At 34.4% G+C, this 21,062-nt stretch overlaps 1 protein-coding gene across 1 annotated transcript in view; it reads left to right on the top strand.

The window, feature by feature from the left end:
* The window catches only part of LOC122810499 (vomeronasal type-2 receptor 26-like), a 139,214-nt gene that overhangs the window by 18,358 nt on the left and 99,794 nt on the right, over positions 1-21,062 (top strand). The window contains exon 5 of the mRNA XM_044082080.1: positions 14,489-14,780. Coding sequence (XP_043938015.1) covers positions 14,489-14,780 — 292 coding nt within the window. The remainder of the gene's footprint in view (positions 1-14,488; positions 14,781-21,062) is intronic.

Consider the following 21,062-nt stretch of genomic DNA (forward strand, 5'->3'; position numbering starts at 1 on the left):
TTTGACCTCCACATTGACCAATCCATCAAAAAAGTTCACAAGAAACATGGCCTTCTATATAGGAATAAACAATTTCTAACTAGAAATACAAAAATCACAATTGGTAGCACACACCTACTATCAACACTCCTATATGCATCCCCATTTCTAACAAAAATCAGTAAAACCGACCTTACCAAGCCTGAAACCTGCTATAACAAAATCTCCAAATTTGCATTTAATGCCTCCTATAAATCCCATCCCTTCCTATGTATCCCATCCCTTCCTATAAATCCCATCCCTTCCTATGTATCCCATCACTGTCTATCACTCAAGCAGCTTGACTTGCTAGAACTCCCTCTTTTACTTCAATTTAAGCAACTAACCATAGCTCATAAAATCCTCCACCATCCAGAAAAGATCCCAGGCCTCAGTGACATTATTCAACCGTACAATGCATCTAGATCCCTTCACTCAAACAATAAACTACTCCTCCAAGTTACCAAAGCAAAAAACTCAGCAGTTGAAGCCCTCTTCTCCAACTATATTTCCAAGCTTTGAAACTCTCTCCCCAACCCACTAATGTCCACTTCCACATCTAAACAGTTTAAAAAAACTCCTAAAAACCCACCTTGCAAACTACTTGCTCTGCTCCTGTCACAGTCCAGGTTAGTCCCCCTCAAAGCACCCTTCCAACCCTCCTTCACTACTATGCTAGACCATCTCCTTAAACATTGAACTCATTCAACAAACTCCTTGTAGATTCTTATATCAAACTTAACTCTATCAATTTCTAATATCTTGACCATACCTATATCTCTCTTTGTTTCAAAGCTCCATGCACTGAAATTAAGTACAAACCCCCATAATGTACTGGGTCTATATTAAAAGACCAAAGAGGTGTTTCAGCGAACACCTCTTGGTCGACACGTAATGACCGAATGCACTAAAGCGCAAACACCCAAAACAGCTATTTCTTTCCCTGGGAAAGAAATTGCTTGGCCATCCCCTTGTGTTCGCCCCTTTCCTCACTGTAGTGCAATCTCGGAGTTGGTATATTTAGTTAGGAGTTGGGTTGGGAGGCGAACCCCCCCGTTGTTATGTTTTAAAGTGTGTGTGTGTTTGTGCTAGCATTTTCTTTCCCAGGGAAAGAAACTGCTGTTTTGAGTGTTTGCCTTTTAGTGCATTCGCTCATTACGTGTCGACCAAGAGGTGTTCGCTGAAACACCTCTTCTATCTTTTAATATAGACCCGATGTATTATATGTTCTTGCTATAATTTCTATTGTTTAACTCCTGTGAAATCAATACTGCGATAAATATTCTTGCTGTAATTACTTTTGTTTAACTCCTGTAAAACTATTAATGTATTTAGAGCTATCTATCAAATCACTGTTTTTAAAACATGGTTACTATACTATTTACTAATGACTATGTACTGTATGACATTGGAGCATTTCTCCCTGGGCCTCCACTGATAAAGGACACATGTCCAGGTGGACTTTCCTGGTTAACAAATGTAAAATAAACAAATAAACTGCAAGTGGTTGAAATGTTTTCAGATGATATAAGAATGTCACTGATCTTGATAAATGTACAAAAGCAACCTTTAAAGCAGGAAAGCTGCAGCATCAAGAAAACATCAGTTTTAGACAGGAATGTGATATAAAAGAACTTGAGCAAGAGAGAGTGTATAAATATTTGGGAAATGATGAAGGATCAACAATAAAACATGAAAAAATGTGAATAAAATTTAGTAAGGAATATTTTAGAAGTCTTAAATTAATACTAAAAACATTCCTGACATCTAGGACAAAGTCCAAGTTATAAACCAATTTGCTATTCATGTCCTAACTTACAGTTTTGGAGTGACTGATTGGCCCCAAAATGTGTTGGATAGTTTACACAGGTAAACAAGAAGGATACTTCATGCTCATCAAATGATTTATAAAAATCAGCACATACAATGACTATAAATTACCTGCTATGAAGAAGGTATGGGCCTCCTCGAAACTGAGTATGTCTACAGAGCTGCAGTCATAGGACTGCATACATATTTGCGGACCTCACAAGACCCAAATGTAGTGAAAGTATTGAAACATGAGGAGAATAAGTCTAAGATGACTTCTCTGCTTAGTTTAGCAGAAGCACATCAGTGTCAAGTGGGAATGGAAATTAAACCAAAAGTAGATAAAAATCAGGCAACTGAATGTGCCAAAAAACAAAAGAAAGAATATAAGGTGAAGGATCAGATGAGAAGGAAAGAAATGTGGAAAACGCATAAATATCATTGCAAATATAGAAAACTCTTGGAACAACCTCATGTTGATCAGGATAAAATGCAGGAATGGTGAAGGAGAGGCCGATTTAAAACAAAAGGTGAAAGGTTAATATTGGTGGCCCAAGACAATGTCCTTTGAACATGTGGGAGAAACAGACTAATGCAGATTTTCTAAAAGAGAATTGGAAACAATTGCACATCTAGTTGCTGGTTGTGATACACTAATGGCAGAAGGACTGTATACTGAAAGGCATAATAATGTGGCAAGACTGTTGCACTAGGGATTGTGAAAACATTATAATACTGAAGTAGCTGAAAAGCACTGGAACATAAGCCACAAAACATCATAGAAAATGAAGTTTATATTACATGGATCATCCATTACCAACAGTTCATAAAATAGATGCAAGAAAACCAGATCTAGTGGTCCACGAAAATAAGACGAAAGTAGCATCGATCATTGAAATCGCTACACCCAGTGACTACAGTGTCTTGTAACAAAAATAAGACAAAAGTAGCACTGATTATTGAAATCGCTACACCCAGTGACTACAGTGTCTTGTAACGAAAATAAGACAAAAGTAGCACTGATTATTGAAATCGCTACACCCAGTGACTACAGTGTCTTGTGTACAAAGAGACACAAAGTCATAAAAGACCAGGATTTGCAGGCAGAAATGATTGAATGTGGAAGAAAGATACCAAGACAGTTCCAATAGTAGTAGGAGCAGCGGTCTTATAAAAAATAATCTACAGTCATATTTAGATATGTTACCGATACATGTAATCCCATACGAATTGCAGGAGGAGTCATTACTGGACGCATTGCGGGTGCTGCGAAGTGCACTGCTGGCTGACATCAAATATTGAAACAATACTAATTTCATGAACTTTAATCATACATTGACTTAGGAATGGGGTCCATTCCCAACATGGCATTAGAAACCCAAAAGACTTGGAGAAATTAAAAAAAGAGAAAATGCTAGGAAAATTATTTATAAATGAAAGTTCCATAAGATCAGTTGCAGGGTAATAGTAATTAAGTGAAATGTAGTTCAGATGCAAGCATGTATTTTATAATGTTTCTGCGTTCTCGGCACTTCATCTGTAATGCACCTCATACTCACGTTTTATCCTTAAACATTATATTCCTTTATTTTCAGTGAATAGATAATCAAACTGTAAAAGCAGTAGTTGTAATTTTATTATTCAATATAAGCCCAATAAAATCAAGAAAGCATGCATTTTAGCATTTTACTGAGGTATTAACAAGTTCATAACCCCTTATGTGTTTTGCAGAACACGCTTTCGTAAACTATAATTTTCAAAAAAGAAAAAAAAAATAATGCTGATATTTTTGGCCAGATAATAGTTTTATTCTCTGAAGGGTGATAAAAGGAAATGCACTGTCACATATGTGTTTTTGACCTGTTTGCTCCTTGAGGAATTATTTCCCAAGCTTATAACACATATGGCATAAACCTTTACAGGCCATCTGTTGTTTGCAGTGGGTGACCCTGGCAAACAAGCATGAAGAGGCTTGTATGTCATTATCGTTTATACACGCATGCAATTATTGCTATCCCCAGGGCAAAATATCTAGATACAGCTGAAGACATTTCAGCCATCAATTTTCCATCATGGGCATATAAAGAGAGATGTACAAAGGACACTTTGGCCAGACATTTGTCATTGCTATTCTATTACTGGATGTACATCTGAAGAAAAACAGTAAGACCGGAACAGAAGAAGGAAAAGTTTAAATATTTGACTATAGCACAGCTTTTTGAGTGTAAGAAAGTTTGTGAGCATTTCTTTAACTTTCTCAAATCCCAAAAATTAATGTGTGTTTTAAACTGTAGTATATAAATATATATAAACATAAACAAATGTTTATGTATTTAAACACAAACATCTATACACATTGGAGAGAGGAATAAATAGGAGATACATTTAAATTGTTCCGTATTGCTGAGGCTACTTGTTAAATGTATTTCTAGCAGTAATAGGCTTGACATAATTTAAATTCTAGCAATGCTGACGCTCTAAGTTCATGCTAACAATCTAACATCAGTTTAACTTTAAAAATAGTTGGTGTATTTGACTAATCAAAAAGTTGAAATGTTGCTGACAATGTGAACTGGACTATGATTAGAGGTTTTTTTTATCATGGTGCCTGCTCTGTTTAAACAGAAGTAAAACTTGGATGTTGACTGATAACAGTCTGTAATATAATTATATGTGGATAGCAAGAGAATCTGCAATAACAAATAAAATGAATAATTTACCTCCTTAACATCTCTTAAAGTAGTCTGTCCTACAGCTGGGGGGAAGGGGGGACATAAACCATAAATGAGGTGCAGTGGGATGAAAGTTGCATTATCTGAAAAAGCCAAAGTTAACATGCTTCTGTTTTTAGAAATATTCAATACTGTATGACACCAGGTATAACTGCAAAACATTTTTTGTATATCCACTCAGCTAAGGGAGAAATGCAGAAATACTGAACTTCTGAGTAACAGCAGTATAACAAAAAACTTGTTTCACAACAATGTGAACCAGATCCCACTAGGATGTGAAATATGTCATCATGCACATACAGAAACATCATAGGTTGGTACACATTTAAGCATGGACTGCATTGTTGGAGTACTCACTTTTTGAAAAGTACATCAGGTAAATAAGAGAAAACCTTTGTAAGAATAAAATAAATAAAAATAAGCATGCAGAATACTAGGAAACTTCGAAAGGTTCATAGCTAGATAGTTAGGGGTCCAGGAAAGTAAATAATGTGGGAAGAAATAGCCAGGGAATTGTTATGGCTAGGCTTGTATAGGCCCTAGGGCTGATAGCCTAGTACCAACCTATGAACCTATGAACCTAAGCAGACATGCAGTCAAGGAGACAAACTCAATTTTCCAATTGCTGCAGAGCAATGTCTGGTTAAACGACTTGATTAGAGTCATACACTAGGCAAATGGAAGCTAAGGGAACTAAGCCTTGAATTATAGGAAGCAGCTTGTTTTCACCTTATAACCTCAATTGTCTAGTAACTACTAAAGTTTTCTTTCTAAAGAAAAAAAAAATAAAAGTAGGTGCTTCATATCTTGCACCATTCATTTTTATGTGAAGTGCACCCTTGAGGGTCTGTTAAATCAATTGTGTGACTTATTTGTCCTTTTATGATACTTTTTCCATGTATACCTCAGTTACAGATTTGACTGAATTAGAGGGATAGCATTACACTGAATAAGCATTATAAATTAAATTTGCAATTACACATTTAATTGGCTTACATTTGGCTTTTACAATTTTCTTTTATCAATAAGATACCTTTGGTGTATAAGGGATTATATCAACATTTTTAGAAGTCTCTCAAAATGTACTGTACCAGGCATTGACTCTTTAGAATCTCTGGCTACTTTATCAGCCTTTATTATATCCTGCACAAAACAGACTAACCCTTTATGCAGGCTAAAGATGTTACTTTACATTAATTGAATCACCTTGTTTCTAACAATGTTATATTTAAATCTGTTACTATTTTCAGATAAACTAAGGATACACTTGCAGTGGGAAAGGTAATCTCAGCTAGAAGCATGTCTTCACTGTTTATTTTTACACTTGCTGTCTGCATTGCTGTTTGCCAATCTACACAGAAGGGATGTGAATTGACAAGAACCAAACTTAGTGGCTATACCAAACACGGTGACATAGTGATTGGAGGGATATTTCCAGTTCATTATAAGAAGCCTTTTGCTGACTTCCTGTTTATTGAACAACAGATTCCAAACCATTGTGGAAAGTAAGAAACACTAACTTATCTCGTATGATAAAATGCTTATATGATATAAGACATCACAATAGTCTGCAATGAATAAAGTCATAACAGATGTACCAATAAAATTCCTGTATACTGAGAAACAAAATAGTGGGCATTAAGCCAGCTGTCTTGGCCCAAGTACTGGTGCCTCCACAGTGGTTCTAGTGAACTAAGTTTCATGAGCAGGGCTTTGGAATGGAAAAGCCAACAAGGCCACAGGTGTACAAGTAAGTGGTAAATGTTAGCTTCCCAATCGTGGGGAGATGATGCATCTTGCTGCATCCATAAAACCTGAAGGCATTTTAAGCTCTGAGTGGGCTAAGTACAGGTGTTGCAATTAGCACAATGTATGTGTGTGTGTGTGTGTGTGTGTGTGTGCGCGTATTGGACTGGTATGTAAATTCAAGGAATTGGGTGGTAGTATGTAAATATTTAATAAATTCGTCTACCTGCTCCGTTGTCCCCTTCCATAGAATAAAAATATCATCCAAAAAGCGGAAATATTTCTCAATCTGTTCATAAAATGTTGATTTAAACACATATTCCAGTTCCCAATATAACATCACTATATTGGCATAAATGGGGGCACAGGCAGACCCCATTGCCACCCCATCAATTTGGTGATATATATCCCCCTGAAAATATATAAAATTATTTTTTAGAACAATTTTCATATTTTCTAGTACAAGTCTACATTCTGTGTTGTTTAGAAATTTAAAACTAGTCAACATTTGCTCAAACCAAGCCATCCCTATATTTCTCCATAAAACCTGCACTAAAACTTCTAGCTAACAACCCCAAAATTCAATTTAAACAATAGTAGTACGAGACGACCAATATAGTTCCCACATATGCATTAACTTTTAACACCTACCTTTTTGGTTCTAATTTTATATTAATTTTAATATTAATATTATAATGGTATACATATGTTACAAATATTCTTATACGTCATTTATTTATATAATTATTTATATATTTATATATATATGTACATATATTTATATATTTATTTATTTATATACTAAACAGATATATGGATTGTTACACATTCATATATATTTACAATAACTATATATTTTATCTATATATTCATGTAATACTTAATATACGCTTGGGTATTATAATTTATATATACCTATAATTGTAATAATGGTGTATATATTGAATGGATACACACACAAAAACATATACATCTACAAGCGTAGAGATCTATATGGACTTAGTTCTTGTTTTTAAAGTTCTTTCCATGTTTTTAAAGGTGAATAATAACAATTTTACATGGTGTATTTTTAACTCAAGTAGCCATATAGTGATCAACTAAGCATTGTATTAATTAATATCAATTGTTGACGTGTTAATTAATATCAATTGAGATGTGATATTATATAAAAGGGATCTGCTGTTGCAACCATGTGATTCTGAGGAAGTCTAATTGACGAAAGCACGCTCAATCGTGTTTGTTTGTTTTGTTGAGTTCAATAAATTTGTTTGGATGTACATTTATGCTTACATATTACAAATCATTAGCCCACATTGTCTTATTGTGTCGCAGACCAACTGCTCAAATTGTTTTGCTATGTATGGTCTTCCCCACAAAACTGAATGAAAAATATAAATTATCAGACAAATGTAAAATGTTAATTTAACATCAAAGTAATGCTCGTTTCTGACTACTGGAACTTAGAATCTATACACTTTTTTGGCTCCTTAAGTAATATAAACAAAAATATGTGGCTCAAAAAGTGGGTCGATCTGAGGTAGATCAGTGGTGAAGTCCAATACATGTGACCAGCAGACATGGAAGTACACACTGTGGTACTACATTGTGGTGCATATCAGCAAAGGTAGAAGTCAGAACATAAAAACAAACCTCCCCTTGTACTGATATGAAACTCTTGAGGCCCATCTCCACCTCCTGGTTCTCACCTGACATTGCCAGGATACTTTAAGATCTTACAGCGTTAGGGAAGATATCACTGACTGCTTTGTGTGTGGTTCGTGCTGTTTTCTTAGGAAACAAATAGGCCGCCGTGGGGAAAATTAAGTAACCAAATTGCCTGAAATCAAGCATAGAGATAGGGAATATTATTATACAAATATAGAAATGGCATTTGTTTGCAAATGTTTTGGAAAAGAAGGAATATCCATACATGCATGCTCTAATATGAACAAAGGAATTAAAGGAATTTTTGAAAAGAACTGGGGAATACTCACCACAGATGAGAGAATAGCTCAAATAGTGGGACATAAACCCAGTTTTTCATATAAGAATACGAAATCTCTCAAAAGGTTGTTATGTTATGAAAATAGTAGCAATAGAAACATGTTGGAGACAAATAGACAGGATACGCTTCCATGCAGAAGTTGTAATCATTGCACATATGCATCAGGAAGTAATTTTTTCAAACATCCTGACACGAGACATGAATATAAGTTTAATTTTTATGCTGATTGCAAGTCAAGAAATCTAATCTATATAGCTGCATGCCAGAGTTGCTCATGTTTCTATGTAGGAAAAACCAATAGGAGTCTTAGGGAGCAGATTAGAGAGCATTTATATGCAATTAATAGAGACGACGAACACAATGCTTTAGCTTGACATGTATTAGAGAATGGGATGACACACAAGTTCAAATTTAATGTCACAGAGTTGATTAAAGTAACAAATAGGTTGGGGGACATAAGAAATCATACTGAAGAACGTGAAAACAAATGGATAATAAGGCTACAGAGCCACAGGGGGCATGGTTTGAATGAAAAAGTTACTTTAAAACCATTTTTAGCAGTGCGCCCCTACGCTCATTAATCTGTGAGCAATTTTATATAGGTACATGTTGAGGTTTCACAATATATCCATCTTTTTTAATAAGTTGGTATGTGTTCTTCAGAAGTTTATATTATAAAAGTTTTTACATATTATATTTTATGAGCATTCCTATACATATTTATATATATATATATATTGCATTTTGTTTTTTAGCTTCATATTTTATATGTATTTACACAGTTTAAATGTTGTCTACATGTTATATCATTATCAAATATGTATTAATATACTTAGTTTAGGAGAGGGTCTTATCAAGACATAAGATACACATAGTATATAGGAATTCATGAGTATGTCATTTTAAGAATTGAATGGTTATGTGATGGATTAATTGTTTGATTGATTGAGCAGTACAAAGGTGGATCACAGTATATAATGTGGTTGTAGTTGTTAGCAGTTTTGAAAGTCTGAAGAAGCATTGTAAAAACGTGAAAGTGCTTACTTATTTTTGTTACTGCAGTCAATAAATCGTGGTTTTATTTCATTTTATTTCGAGCTGTGGTGAGCCTCATTCAGTTTTTCTTCATAGGTTGTTGTATTTGAATATCAAACACTTTTTAACCAGAAATGGCAAAAAAAAAAAAAAAGTGTATATATATATATATATATATATATATATATATATATATAGCCCCTGTGTACCTAATATATTTATTACTATACTATGCCTCCATCAACACCGACTTTCAGCAATCTTTGCTTACAAAAACTGAGCAATGCTATAACAAGAAAACTAAATTCTAAAAAATCCTGTTATTGTATAGCCTTAAAAGAGTTAGGCTAGAAATTCCACAGTGTCTCTCTATCGGCCAGTTAGCAGCTGTTCATAATATAATCTACAAACCACAAAACTTTCTGGTACTGCACTAAGGCTTGCAGTGTAAGATAGTTTTGCAGTGCACTGCAATACGTAGTAGAACCTTACACCCCTATGTGACCACTATGTTTCTTGGACAGGTCTCTATTAAATATAAGTAAAAACCCGCAACTTTGTTGGTTTGTCCCTGTACTCAAATAATGCCTTCAAAATCAGAAATTCTATCCCTATCAGCATCAGACAACAAACCAACCAATCCAGATTTAAAATCTACCCTTCTATCTAAAGGAATGAAATACATCCCTAGTGTCAAATTTAACTTAGTAGATACAATAATTGAGACTAAATTATATTGTAGGAGATTAAACTTGGCGTTATATTTTAAAAATAATTCCCCAACGGTAGACAATGGTTTTGTAAAAAAGAAGAGTACATTTATTCCACCTGCCCACCCTAAAGTGGCTAGTTTTGAAAAACAGTGACCCAGAATATATATAAAATTAATAGAAAAATTAATAACGGGATCAGCAAGGATAACTTAACTGAAGGTGAAAGACAACGTTTAGTAGAATTGACTAACAATAAGGACATTTGGGTAATGAAACCAGACAAGGGTGGGGGGAGTAGTAGTATTAAACTCCCTAGACTACATTAACGAGATGTACAAAATCTTACATGAGACGGAATTATGAAACGGTATCCATTAATTAAATTAATATTGGATACAAACGTATCGATTTGATTTTGGAAGAATACATGTTGGACAACAGGATTACTACTGATTTATATAATTTTTTAAAAGTTGACCATCCCACTTTAGCTACAATAGTGGGTATTCCAAAAATTCACAAGACTATTAGGCATCCCCCTTTTTGTCCCATCGTGTCTGGTAGTAAGTCAAAAACTTACCCTTTGGGTGTAGCTATTGACAGATGGGTTAAACCTATTTATGCTAACATTCCTCATATGATTAAGGATTCATAGATTTTTTTGGCAAATTTAACTTCCAACATTTGTTACTGATTTATTCTCTTGCATACCTAAACAGTAAGGGTTGGAAGATTTTTGTAATAGTTTAAGGAAGTTCTCCAAAATGGACTGGGACAAGATAAGTCTTATAACAGATATGATGACTATTGTTTTAGATCACAATTATATATACTTCGAAGGAGAATATTTTAGACAAACTAAGGAGGTTGCGATGAGGGCATCTTGTGCCCCCATATTTGCTAATCTTGTTTTGTTGGAATGGGAGATGACACAATTATTTAGTAGTAGGCATTACAAATATGTTACCTATTATTCAAGATTTTTGGATGATATATTTATTTTGTAGGATGGACCAGTGAAAATGATTGAATCTTTTATTGAATTTTTGAATAGCACTAGTGATTTCTTGAAGTTTACATATAAATATAGTTGCGATGGTATTGCTTATTTGGATACATACATTAGCCATGCCAGTGAAGGGTTTCATCTAAAATATATAGAAAAGAAACCTTCTCTAACAGTTATTTGGAGTATACTAGCAACCATCCCAGACATTTGTTAAAAAACATATACAAAGGGCAATGTATTAGGGCAGCCCGCATGTGTTCCAATTATGAGATTATGGAAGAAGTGATTAATAATATTAAATCAATGTTTGTTAGTAGGGGTTATCCACTACCTATGTTAAATGATGTTACTAATTATGTAATCAATGAATGTGGTAAAAAATATCCCCCTTTGTTGGGTAGCGGATCAGATATTATTGCTGTAAGAGGTGAAACACCCCAGAATAAAATATATAATAGGGCATTTGGCCTTCAATATTCATCATATGTCAATTGCATTAAAGACATTGTAAGAAACAATTGGAATATTTTAGCAGTGGATCAAGAAGTTAAGAATATTTTAGGGGATAGCCCCGTGTTTGTTAACAAAATGGGGGTTAATTTAAAGAAATATTTAGAACACGTGTCCACAGTTAAAAATATTAACAAGTTGTGTAAATATACAAGGAAGTGTGGAGCTTGTAAACAATGTTTTCCGATACTTGAAACTGAAGGGATGAGGTTGGATGACATCAATAGGACTTATGTCCACTACAGACATGGCTATTACAATAGCAAATATGTTATTTTTTTAGCGAAGTGTATGTCACGTCCCACATACTATATTGGAGAGACCGAACGACAGTTCAGGAAACAAATTTATGATCATCTGTACTGTATAAGAGTAAACGATATCAGCAATGCACTGTATAGACATATTAATTTGCGAGGGGTTGAACATACATTCAAATTTGCTATTATTGATCAAGTTGTATTAGGGTTACATGGGGGGAAACATTAAAGCCCTCTTAGGTAAGAAGGAAAGTGTATGGCAAATATTAACTGATGCCACAAGGGAACCAGGAATTAGTATGTTTCAATTAAACCTTTACTGCAACTAGGGTAAATTCTGTACATTTTGATGTTGGGTGATGATTATAATCTGATTATTAGTGTTTTTTTACAATTTATTATTTGATTAATTAATGTTTTTAACAATTAATTATAATCATATTTGAATTACTTGAAAATATCAGTACACAAGTTTAAAATGTATAGTGTACATTTTGGTTTATCAATTTTGAATATTTTTGATAAGATATCTACTGGGTTGTATACCCTAATGAACAAAATAGGAAGTTAGCTCTTTATCACTGTAGTGAACAAGTACCATTATAACATTTATATTTTTTACAAATAATACTATATATATAATGTTTTTAATAGTCAGTGAATTTTTAACATTTATGTACAGTATGTTCATATGTATTTATGGAATTGTTTATTAAGGCACTTGCACTTTAAAATTTTGAATGAGTTTTGGTGCCAAAAAGATTATAAATTACTAAATGTATCTTGTGCTTGTGTTCTGATGAAGTCCACTTTTTGTGGGTGAAAGCGCTTAACCAGAGATCTATGTATGTTTTGTTGCTTGTGGATACAATAAATCTTCGTTTGCCTGTTCGAGCTGGGCTTCACTTATTTAGCCCCGTTCAACATTACTCTGTGGGTGTTCCAGCTGATTTCTACAAGATTTAAAATCTTACTAAAACAACTCTTTAAAAACACTTGACTCTGCTCTTGTACCTCTCCAGGCTAGACTATTCTGACCTTTACACATCTAACATTACCCTTTTAAACCTCAACAAAGCAAATTCTCAGTATAAATCTATTGTCTTCTACCCCTTTGCCATAACTGCTACTTTTCCTGTCTTCACTCACTATCATGACATTTTTTCCATCCAGCAAAATCCCAGTGTATACTCATTACTTTTAGATTCACCTTATCTTCAGTACAAATTTCTTTATCTCTATATCACATAACAAATATACATACTACTCATGCATTCTTTACCTCCTCTCTGTATTTCAGTCATATCTCCCATACCTTCTCTGTCACATTTCTCCTATCTTTAAATGTAAAATTGTAAATTGCATTTTAAACCTCACTTTATATGCAAATTTTTCATGTACTAATATGTGATGACTATATTTTACTGTTTGATTTTTCTCTTTTAGTTGCCTTTCAGTTATTGGAAGTCCATATTGTAACATTAAGCTTTATATTTTTCGCTGTTGTATAAAAGTGCCTATTTTTCTTACTGGAGCTTTTTTCCCCCGGGCCTCCACTGAAAAAGGACTACAACAGCCCAGTCGGAGTACCCTGGTCAATAAAGCAATAAATAAAATACAAATAAAATTAATTAAGAAGGGCTAACTTTGAATATTATGAAAATATATTTTGCCTATATTACGCACAAAATTAGCCATAAGTGTTGCGGTTACAAAATGGAGGCTTTAATTCTTAGCTAAAAATGGTTGTACCAAGTGACGAAAAAGTGTGTATGCAATGAAAAGGAGAGCACGTTTCTAAATGTTTAATTAATGTAACTGGTGGAATAAACACTAATATAAATAGAAAAACTGTCCTGTGTTTTAAGCCAGCACATATCTTGTTTGGGAATGTATCTGAAATATATCAGCACACAAAAGCTTCAGAGGGGTGAAGTTAGTCATAAGTAATGGTTGTTGTTGTCAACCAGTATTACCTATAATGATACAAGAGGTGAGAGAGTAGGAGTAATGCCAGAAAAATGATATACAATATCCAGGATACTTTCCTTAATGTGGACTCCCTTCATTTACTTGTATTTTCTGGATATACTCAGCAGTGAGGTTGCCACATGATGTCTTAGCTGGCCTGCATACAGACACAGGGTATTTCTCTGCCAAATCTGTAAAACTTATGCCCACACAGGGCGTCCAGTGCAGATATCGGTGATAAGGGTACCTATAGAGCAGATCACCTGGTAGTTGATAAAGTGCTGCCTCTTAAGCTAATGTACACCTTTCTATTTTGATAATTTGGCATCATGGAAGTGTAACCAGTGGTATTCATAACTGATGGGAGAATGACAGTTGCAAAAAAGCATGAACTACAGTTTTGTTGTCAACATTTTGTAAGTACAATAGTATTGAAAACTGCCAGAAATTTAAGTGGACAGCCAAATGTCTAACATTTTAAATGTACATTTTCATCCACAAGCAATTCAAGAATGGATTTTTCCTTTTATGGAAGCATACTGGAGCAATCTGACATCAAGCTATTAATTATCGATTATGCATTGCTGTGATCTAATGCCATGTAATTCATGTGATTATTATTTTTTTTTGTAAACGTTCTATAAAATAACTTCTCAAATCATTGTATTTTCTTCTAACAGATTCACGTTTAATAACTACCAGTTTTTGCAGGGTTTAATATTTGCAGTAGATGAAATTAATGCAGACCCCTATCTTTTACCAAATATTACTCTGGGATTTGGGATTTTTGATTCCTGTACAGCAGTACAAAGAGCTGTTCTTGGAGTAATGTGGCTCCTAACAGGGCAGGATCTTCACATTCCAAACTTCCGCTGCCAGATCCGGAATTCTTTGGCTGCTATAATAGGTGATGCTCCATCTCAGAATTCCATTCAAATGGCTCAAATTCTGGGACTTTACAGATATCCCCAGGTAATTTTGTTTTAGTATTAAAACATTATAAAAGGTTTAGATTTAAGCACAAATAATACTTGACAGTCAGTGATCTTCTAAAATTTCTAGGTTTCTTGCTTTTTGCAACAACCAATTGAGTATTAATGACACTGTCAAATGTTTTTGTTTGAAACATATTCTATATGAAATATTGTTTAATGTGACTACTGTTTACATAAATTTATTATGAATGAACTTTAATATTTGAATTTTGTATGAAAAACAAACAGCACAATCATTATAAGCAATGTAAAATAAACTGTATGGAAAATGTGGACTTGACACACAAAAAATATGCTTGCATTATTCTGTTAGCACAAAATTGGGTGCAATGCTCATGATTATATACTTCTTAGCTGGATGCCAAAATACTACATTTGCTTAATCACTTTCCCACACTGTCAACATCTTTTACAGGAGCTTGCTTTCATCATAGGTGCTGTACTGTGATGTGAAGTTGCAGAACTGAGAGACAAGGGAAAATGTAAGTTTCTAGTTTTAGAACAATTTTCCCTTTTATCTGAGTCTCTAATGTAACATATAGTGACAATAAGAGTACAGAGGTCAGTGTTAGTGGTTTTTGATGCTGGAAAATCAGAAGGCTGTGGGTTCTGTTCCTACTCCATGTGCTTAGATTTACCTTCTGTTACTGACATTGTAGTGGAGCATAAGGAGGGCATTGCAATTCTGAGAGTTACAGCCTTTGGATGAGACATTAAATCAAAGCCCCATCTGCCTGAGTTGGTGGTACCTCAGGAGAATGCAACAAATTCCTTGGCATTTATCAAAAAGAAGATGGAGAACTCACTACTGCCCTGGCCAAATTTCCCATAGTCAGTATGAATGTCACCTTGGGTTTTTCCTGAAAAGTGTCCCTCGTTTAGTGGGACTAACCCAGTCAGCAAAAGATAAATAAAATAAAACTCAAAATCCCAGCAAAACACTGGTCAGGATCGTGAAACACATGCTAGACAGTCAAGTAAAATAAATGCTTTTTGGTGCACAGTCAGTGTTATTACTTGGTATGTTTAACTAAAATAAAAATGGAGGCAAAGACCTCACATTGCAGATGTCAATCATTCTCAGAAAACTTTCTTGCAATAATTTAATAAAATTACACAAATGCACACAAATGTGTAGTATGCAATTCTAAAAATATGCGGATAAAGCTACAAGATATTATAGGAAAAAATAAAACTGCATTAAAAATATCTGTCTTGCTTACTTTTACTTTCTCCTTCTTGGTCAATTGTGGCAATAGAAGGGCTATTCTTTTCCTTTGGTTTTTAATTTTTAAGATGGCAGTACTTTTAATGAGTTCTATGCAGAATTTTACGTTTGTTATTCTTAGTACTTTGTTTAGACACTGCAGTTACTCTCAGTATTATGTTTACATGCAATGCCTGGGACTAGGGATGCTAATAATATTAAATAGACAAACAAATAAAACAAACAAAAAAAATGACAACCCTACATTTTCCATGGGATTCTTCAGGCATGGATCAATATGTCTATAAATGGATACATGTGTGATTTAGGTGATTTCAGTACATCTACAAATGCAGGGAAGGATAGAGAATATAGGGAAAAAAAAGCTTTAAATGAAAAATCAACATGCTCTATGAAAGTCTATTGAAAGAGGCAGCTGGATATACTTTTAGAGGGGGACACATAAAGGCTCTTCACAGCATATGTGATTCCAAGGGATTCAACTAAGCAGGGGTGCATATTAAACTATATTCTCATACATGATCTAAAGATAAACAGAATCACTACCACAAAAATTAGGAGAACTAAGCCCTATGTCCCAGGTGAGTTGGGTTCAATTAAATTGCCCCAACACTGGAAGAACCTGATGGGATGAGAGAAGAGTGAAGGGGTAGAAACTATTGACCCCTCTGGGGAGGGAAACATATGGGGACTGAGTGTCAGTGCAGACTTTCAGAGCATAAAGCTGTGCAGCTTACTGTGGGGGTTGGACTTTGACTATATTGCATTTAGTGGCATGGATGATAATTACAGCTCCTGTTGCACAAAAACATACCCCAGGCATCTACCATGGAAGGTTAGGCTATAGAATATAAAAATCTTGCTCCTTCATACAAATGATGGCCTTACTTCCTATTCACTTGGTTCTCACCCCCCAAAGAGCCTAATGAGATGTAGAACATTTTTATGAAGGGAAATGAATAAAGCAGGGGGTCGGTGGGGATCTGAGAGTGACAGCAGGTGAACAGCAGACTGAGAGAAAAGAAAAAGAAAACAGAAAGTACGTAAATGTCCGTTTCTGATAATGCCCCTCTTGTCATGGATATAGCAAATTAACATGAATTTTCAAGCAAGTTAAATGAGGGAGGACATAACTTTCAACCTCTAAGTGCAAGAAATCAAAGCTAAAAATAATGGGAGAAATGAAGGCCCAGAATGAGGAGCAAATTTTAAAATATTACTCTTCTCAACCTAGAAAGTTACTAGAATAATAGTTTTTATATTGCAGTGCATTTTTCCAAAAGATATGAAGTCTGAACCTTGTGTATATTTTATATATATATATATATATATATATATATATATATATATATATATATATATGGGTCTAGGACAGTTCACTGAATGCACATTTCACTGAAACTCAAATGACTGAACAGAAATCACTGAAACACATTTTACTGAAAGTTATATATGGCCTTTTTCCCACTGTAGTGTGACCCTGGAGTTAGTACATATAGTAAGGGGGGTGTGGGGGGCACCACTTCCCACATTGGGGGGTGTGGGGGCATAGCCCCCCACATATTTTAAGCATCTATTATGTTCGGAAAACAGTAATATATTGGAATTGCAAGTATCCATATATATAGTTCAAAATATTTAAAATATGTGGGGGCTACGCCCCTTACACCCCCCAATGTGGGGGGCTGTGCCCCCTTTACTATATATACTAACTCCAGGGTCACACTACAGTGGAGAAAAGGCCATATATAACTTTCAGTGAAATGTGTTTCAATGAATTGAGTTTTCAATGAACTGAGCTTTTAGTGAAAAGTGCACACTAATTTGACTTTCAGTGAAATGTCCTAGACCCATATAGATATATATATATATATATATATATATATATATATATATATGTGTGTGTGTTTTTATATCTATATATATATATATATATCTATCTATATATATGGGTTCACTACATATGATCGAAAGTTCATATGACCGAAGCCCATTTGACTGAGACCAAATGACAGAAAGTTTATTTGACTGAAAACCCATATGACCGAAAACTCATCTGACCGAAAAACAGCACTGGCAGGTGTATGCCCTGTTCCTCACTGTAGTGCGACCCTGGAGTTAGAATATATTGTTGGGGAAGTGTGGGGGGCGAAGGCCCCCACAAACTTCAGTTTCACTAAACAATATCAAATCAAACCAGACAATATCTGGTCAAACTAGGTGGGTGGCTTCGACATCCACACCCCCAATGTGGGGGGCTGCACTCCCCCCAACAATATATTCTAACTCCAGGGTTGCACTACAGTGGGGACCAGGGCATATACCTTTTACTTGCCTTACAGTACTCTACAGACTGCCAGTGCTGTTTTTTGGTCAAATGAGTTTTCGGTCATATGGGTTTTTGGTCAAATGAACTTTCGGTCATTTGGTCTCAGTCAAATGGGCTTTGGTCGTATGAACTTTCAATCATATGTAGTGAATATATATATATATATATATATATATATATATATATATATATATATATATATATATATATATATATATATATATATATAGTTTACTATCAAAAACACGAAAATCACTTATGCGAACGGTGATTTCCGGGACAAATAACGTCAAACCATACACTTTAATTAGGTTGTATGGACGACACACAAAGTCAACAATTTCTGTTGCTCTTAATGTGCAAATCTCCCATTGACAGTCATGCTTTGAGTCCCTGCCCCATGTACGTCCTTCTAAACGGATGTACACATGAATGTTGCTCCTACCATGTTTGAGGAGGAGGCTGTCGTGCAAGTAAATGTCGACATTTTGACTATAAACCTATATATATATATATATATATATATATATATATATATATATATATATATATATATATATATATATGTGTGTGTGTGTGTGTGTGTGTGTGTGTGTGTATATTATTTAGTGACTTCACTCCTCAATGATTAGAAAAACCACACATTTCATGAACAAGAAACTAAATATATGAGACAAAAATCCTGACATTCTGTGAAAATCTGGACAATTGAGAGTGGAGGAGGATTACATATTAATGGAAGGTGAGTGGAATGAAGAAGTAAGCTGCAGGATATTACAGCTTAAGTGGTTCAAGAAAATTAAGTGACTAGAGTGTGATTTGGCCATACTGAATAGAATAGGATAAAGGCAGCTATTCAAACACAGACAGGTAGAAAAGGAAACAAAACATCTCTGATTTTTCAAGTGGAATATCCAGAACATTCCCATTTCAGTTAGGGATCCAGTGTCTTATCCTTCACCTTCCCCTTATTCCTTGACTCCAACTTCAAATTCTCTAAACTCTCACATGAACTGAAATAGTATTTTATATATTTTCCCCTTACCCAGTAGATTTCATTTAATATATTACCAGTTACATCACAGATATTGACTATAAACTATTTCTTCTTTTCCTTAAACCTTCATGCAATATATTTTGCATATTCTCATTCAGTTCACCATCTGTCACTGCCATTTGATGTCTCTGCTCTACCTGTGATATTATCAAGAATTCTAATCTCCATCTAAACTCAACTTTCTTTCCTTAATCTAACTATCCAGTCGGCTACAGGGTATACCTTCTGTAAATAATCAAGCCTGTTCACCATATAATTTGTGATGTTTTGTTTCCTCAATCAATCTCAACTTTAAAATCTATTAAATCTGTGGGACCAGCTGGATTTTTTATTAAGTGTATAAAGTGGAGTCAGCAGCAACATTTTAATTCCTTAGGATAGATTTACAACAGGTTAATGTTTAGGGACAGGTTCTCTTCATTGATGCCATGCATTAGAATCATGGTGCTCCCTTAATGGAGAGATGACATTTTGGATATGGGGTATTCCTTATTAAATCTTGATATTACGACTCTGTTTCACAATTTGACCCTGAAGTTAGACATGTGCTAGGATGATAATGGGCTGGGGGATGTTTTTATCAGGGCAATTAGTGTATTGCAAGTGGTATGCCCTGGTGAAGTTTATATTATTCTTGGATAGACAGAGGCTTTCAGATGGTAGTGTTCTCCTCAATATTAGAAAAACCTTCAATTACATTTAGAGGTTGTTTTTGCTCTATATGGCCCAGAGCTATAAAGTGAGCAAAAATATTATAACTTCTTTTTTGATCTCCTGTTCAATGGCAATGTGCCTGTGGAAGGAAGTTGCTAGAAAGGCATGATGCAAGGATGTCCTCTTTTTCTTGGACTCTTTGTTTTAGTTATGGAGGAATTAGTCTTGGGAATTAAGTGAAAATTGCAGAAAGTAGAGAACGGGGGTACAGTTTCTTTAAAATACTTGAGGAAAGTTGCATTTTATGTAGGTGAGGTACTTAGATATGCTTAAAGAATTTGATAGGAGATCAGAGCTGATATGTAATGAACAATGACAACACTAGTCAGATTGGGACAGTGGGAAAGTAGGTGAGCCTGTGAACCTTTACAAGAGATGAACTACCCTAGTTATTCTGTCCTGAGAGAAGGTTAAACATCAAAGTATGCTAGAAATAAAGACAAAGTTATGATATATGACTGTGAAATATTATTTATGTGAGGTTATCTTTAAATTTATCTTTTTGGCAGTTAAGAGTAATGCAGTTAGTGTTTTGATTCTCCTGGTGAAGCTACATTACCTTTTCACTTTCAGCAGAAGGATCTTCAAAAGAGTCATCACATAGCAGAAGATATTGTTTTTGGAAACTAGAAAGGTAACATAGCAAGAAATAGATTACATTCATCTATCTTGTATGATGGCTCAATCATATGATGCAAAAAATATATGGACTTCTGGAAGATAAGGTTATATTTTAATTACCTTGTGTGTGAAGGGTGGGAAGAATGCTGAATGAAAGGTCTGTTGAAAAGGAAGGACATGACCTGTGATAAAGGCAGAAATCATGAGATTTTGATAAACTTCAATGCATTGTAGATAAATCAAACAAAAATATTAACATCTTGTTTGAGCAAAGGATTTATTATTGAAAACAAATGGATGAACTTAAGAT

The sequence above is a fragment of the Protopterus annectens genome, chromosome 9.part0, assembly GCF_019279795.1.
Source record: "Protopterus annectens isolate FY-2018-M chromosome 9.part0, PAN1.0, whole genome shotgun sequence".
Classification (NCBI taxonomy): domain Eukaryota; kingdom Metazoa; phylum Chordata; order Ceratodontiformes; family Protopteridae; genus Protopterus; species Protopterus annectens.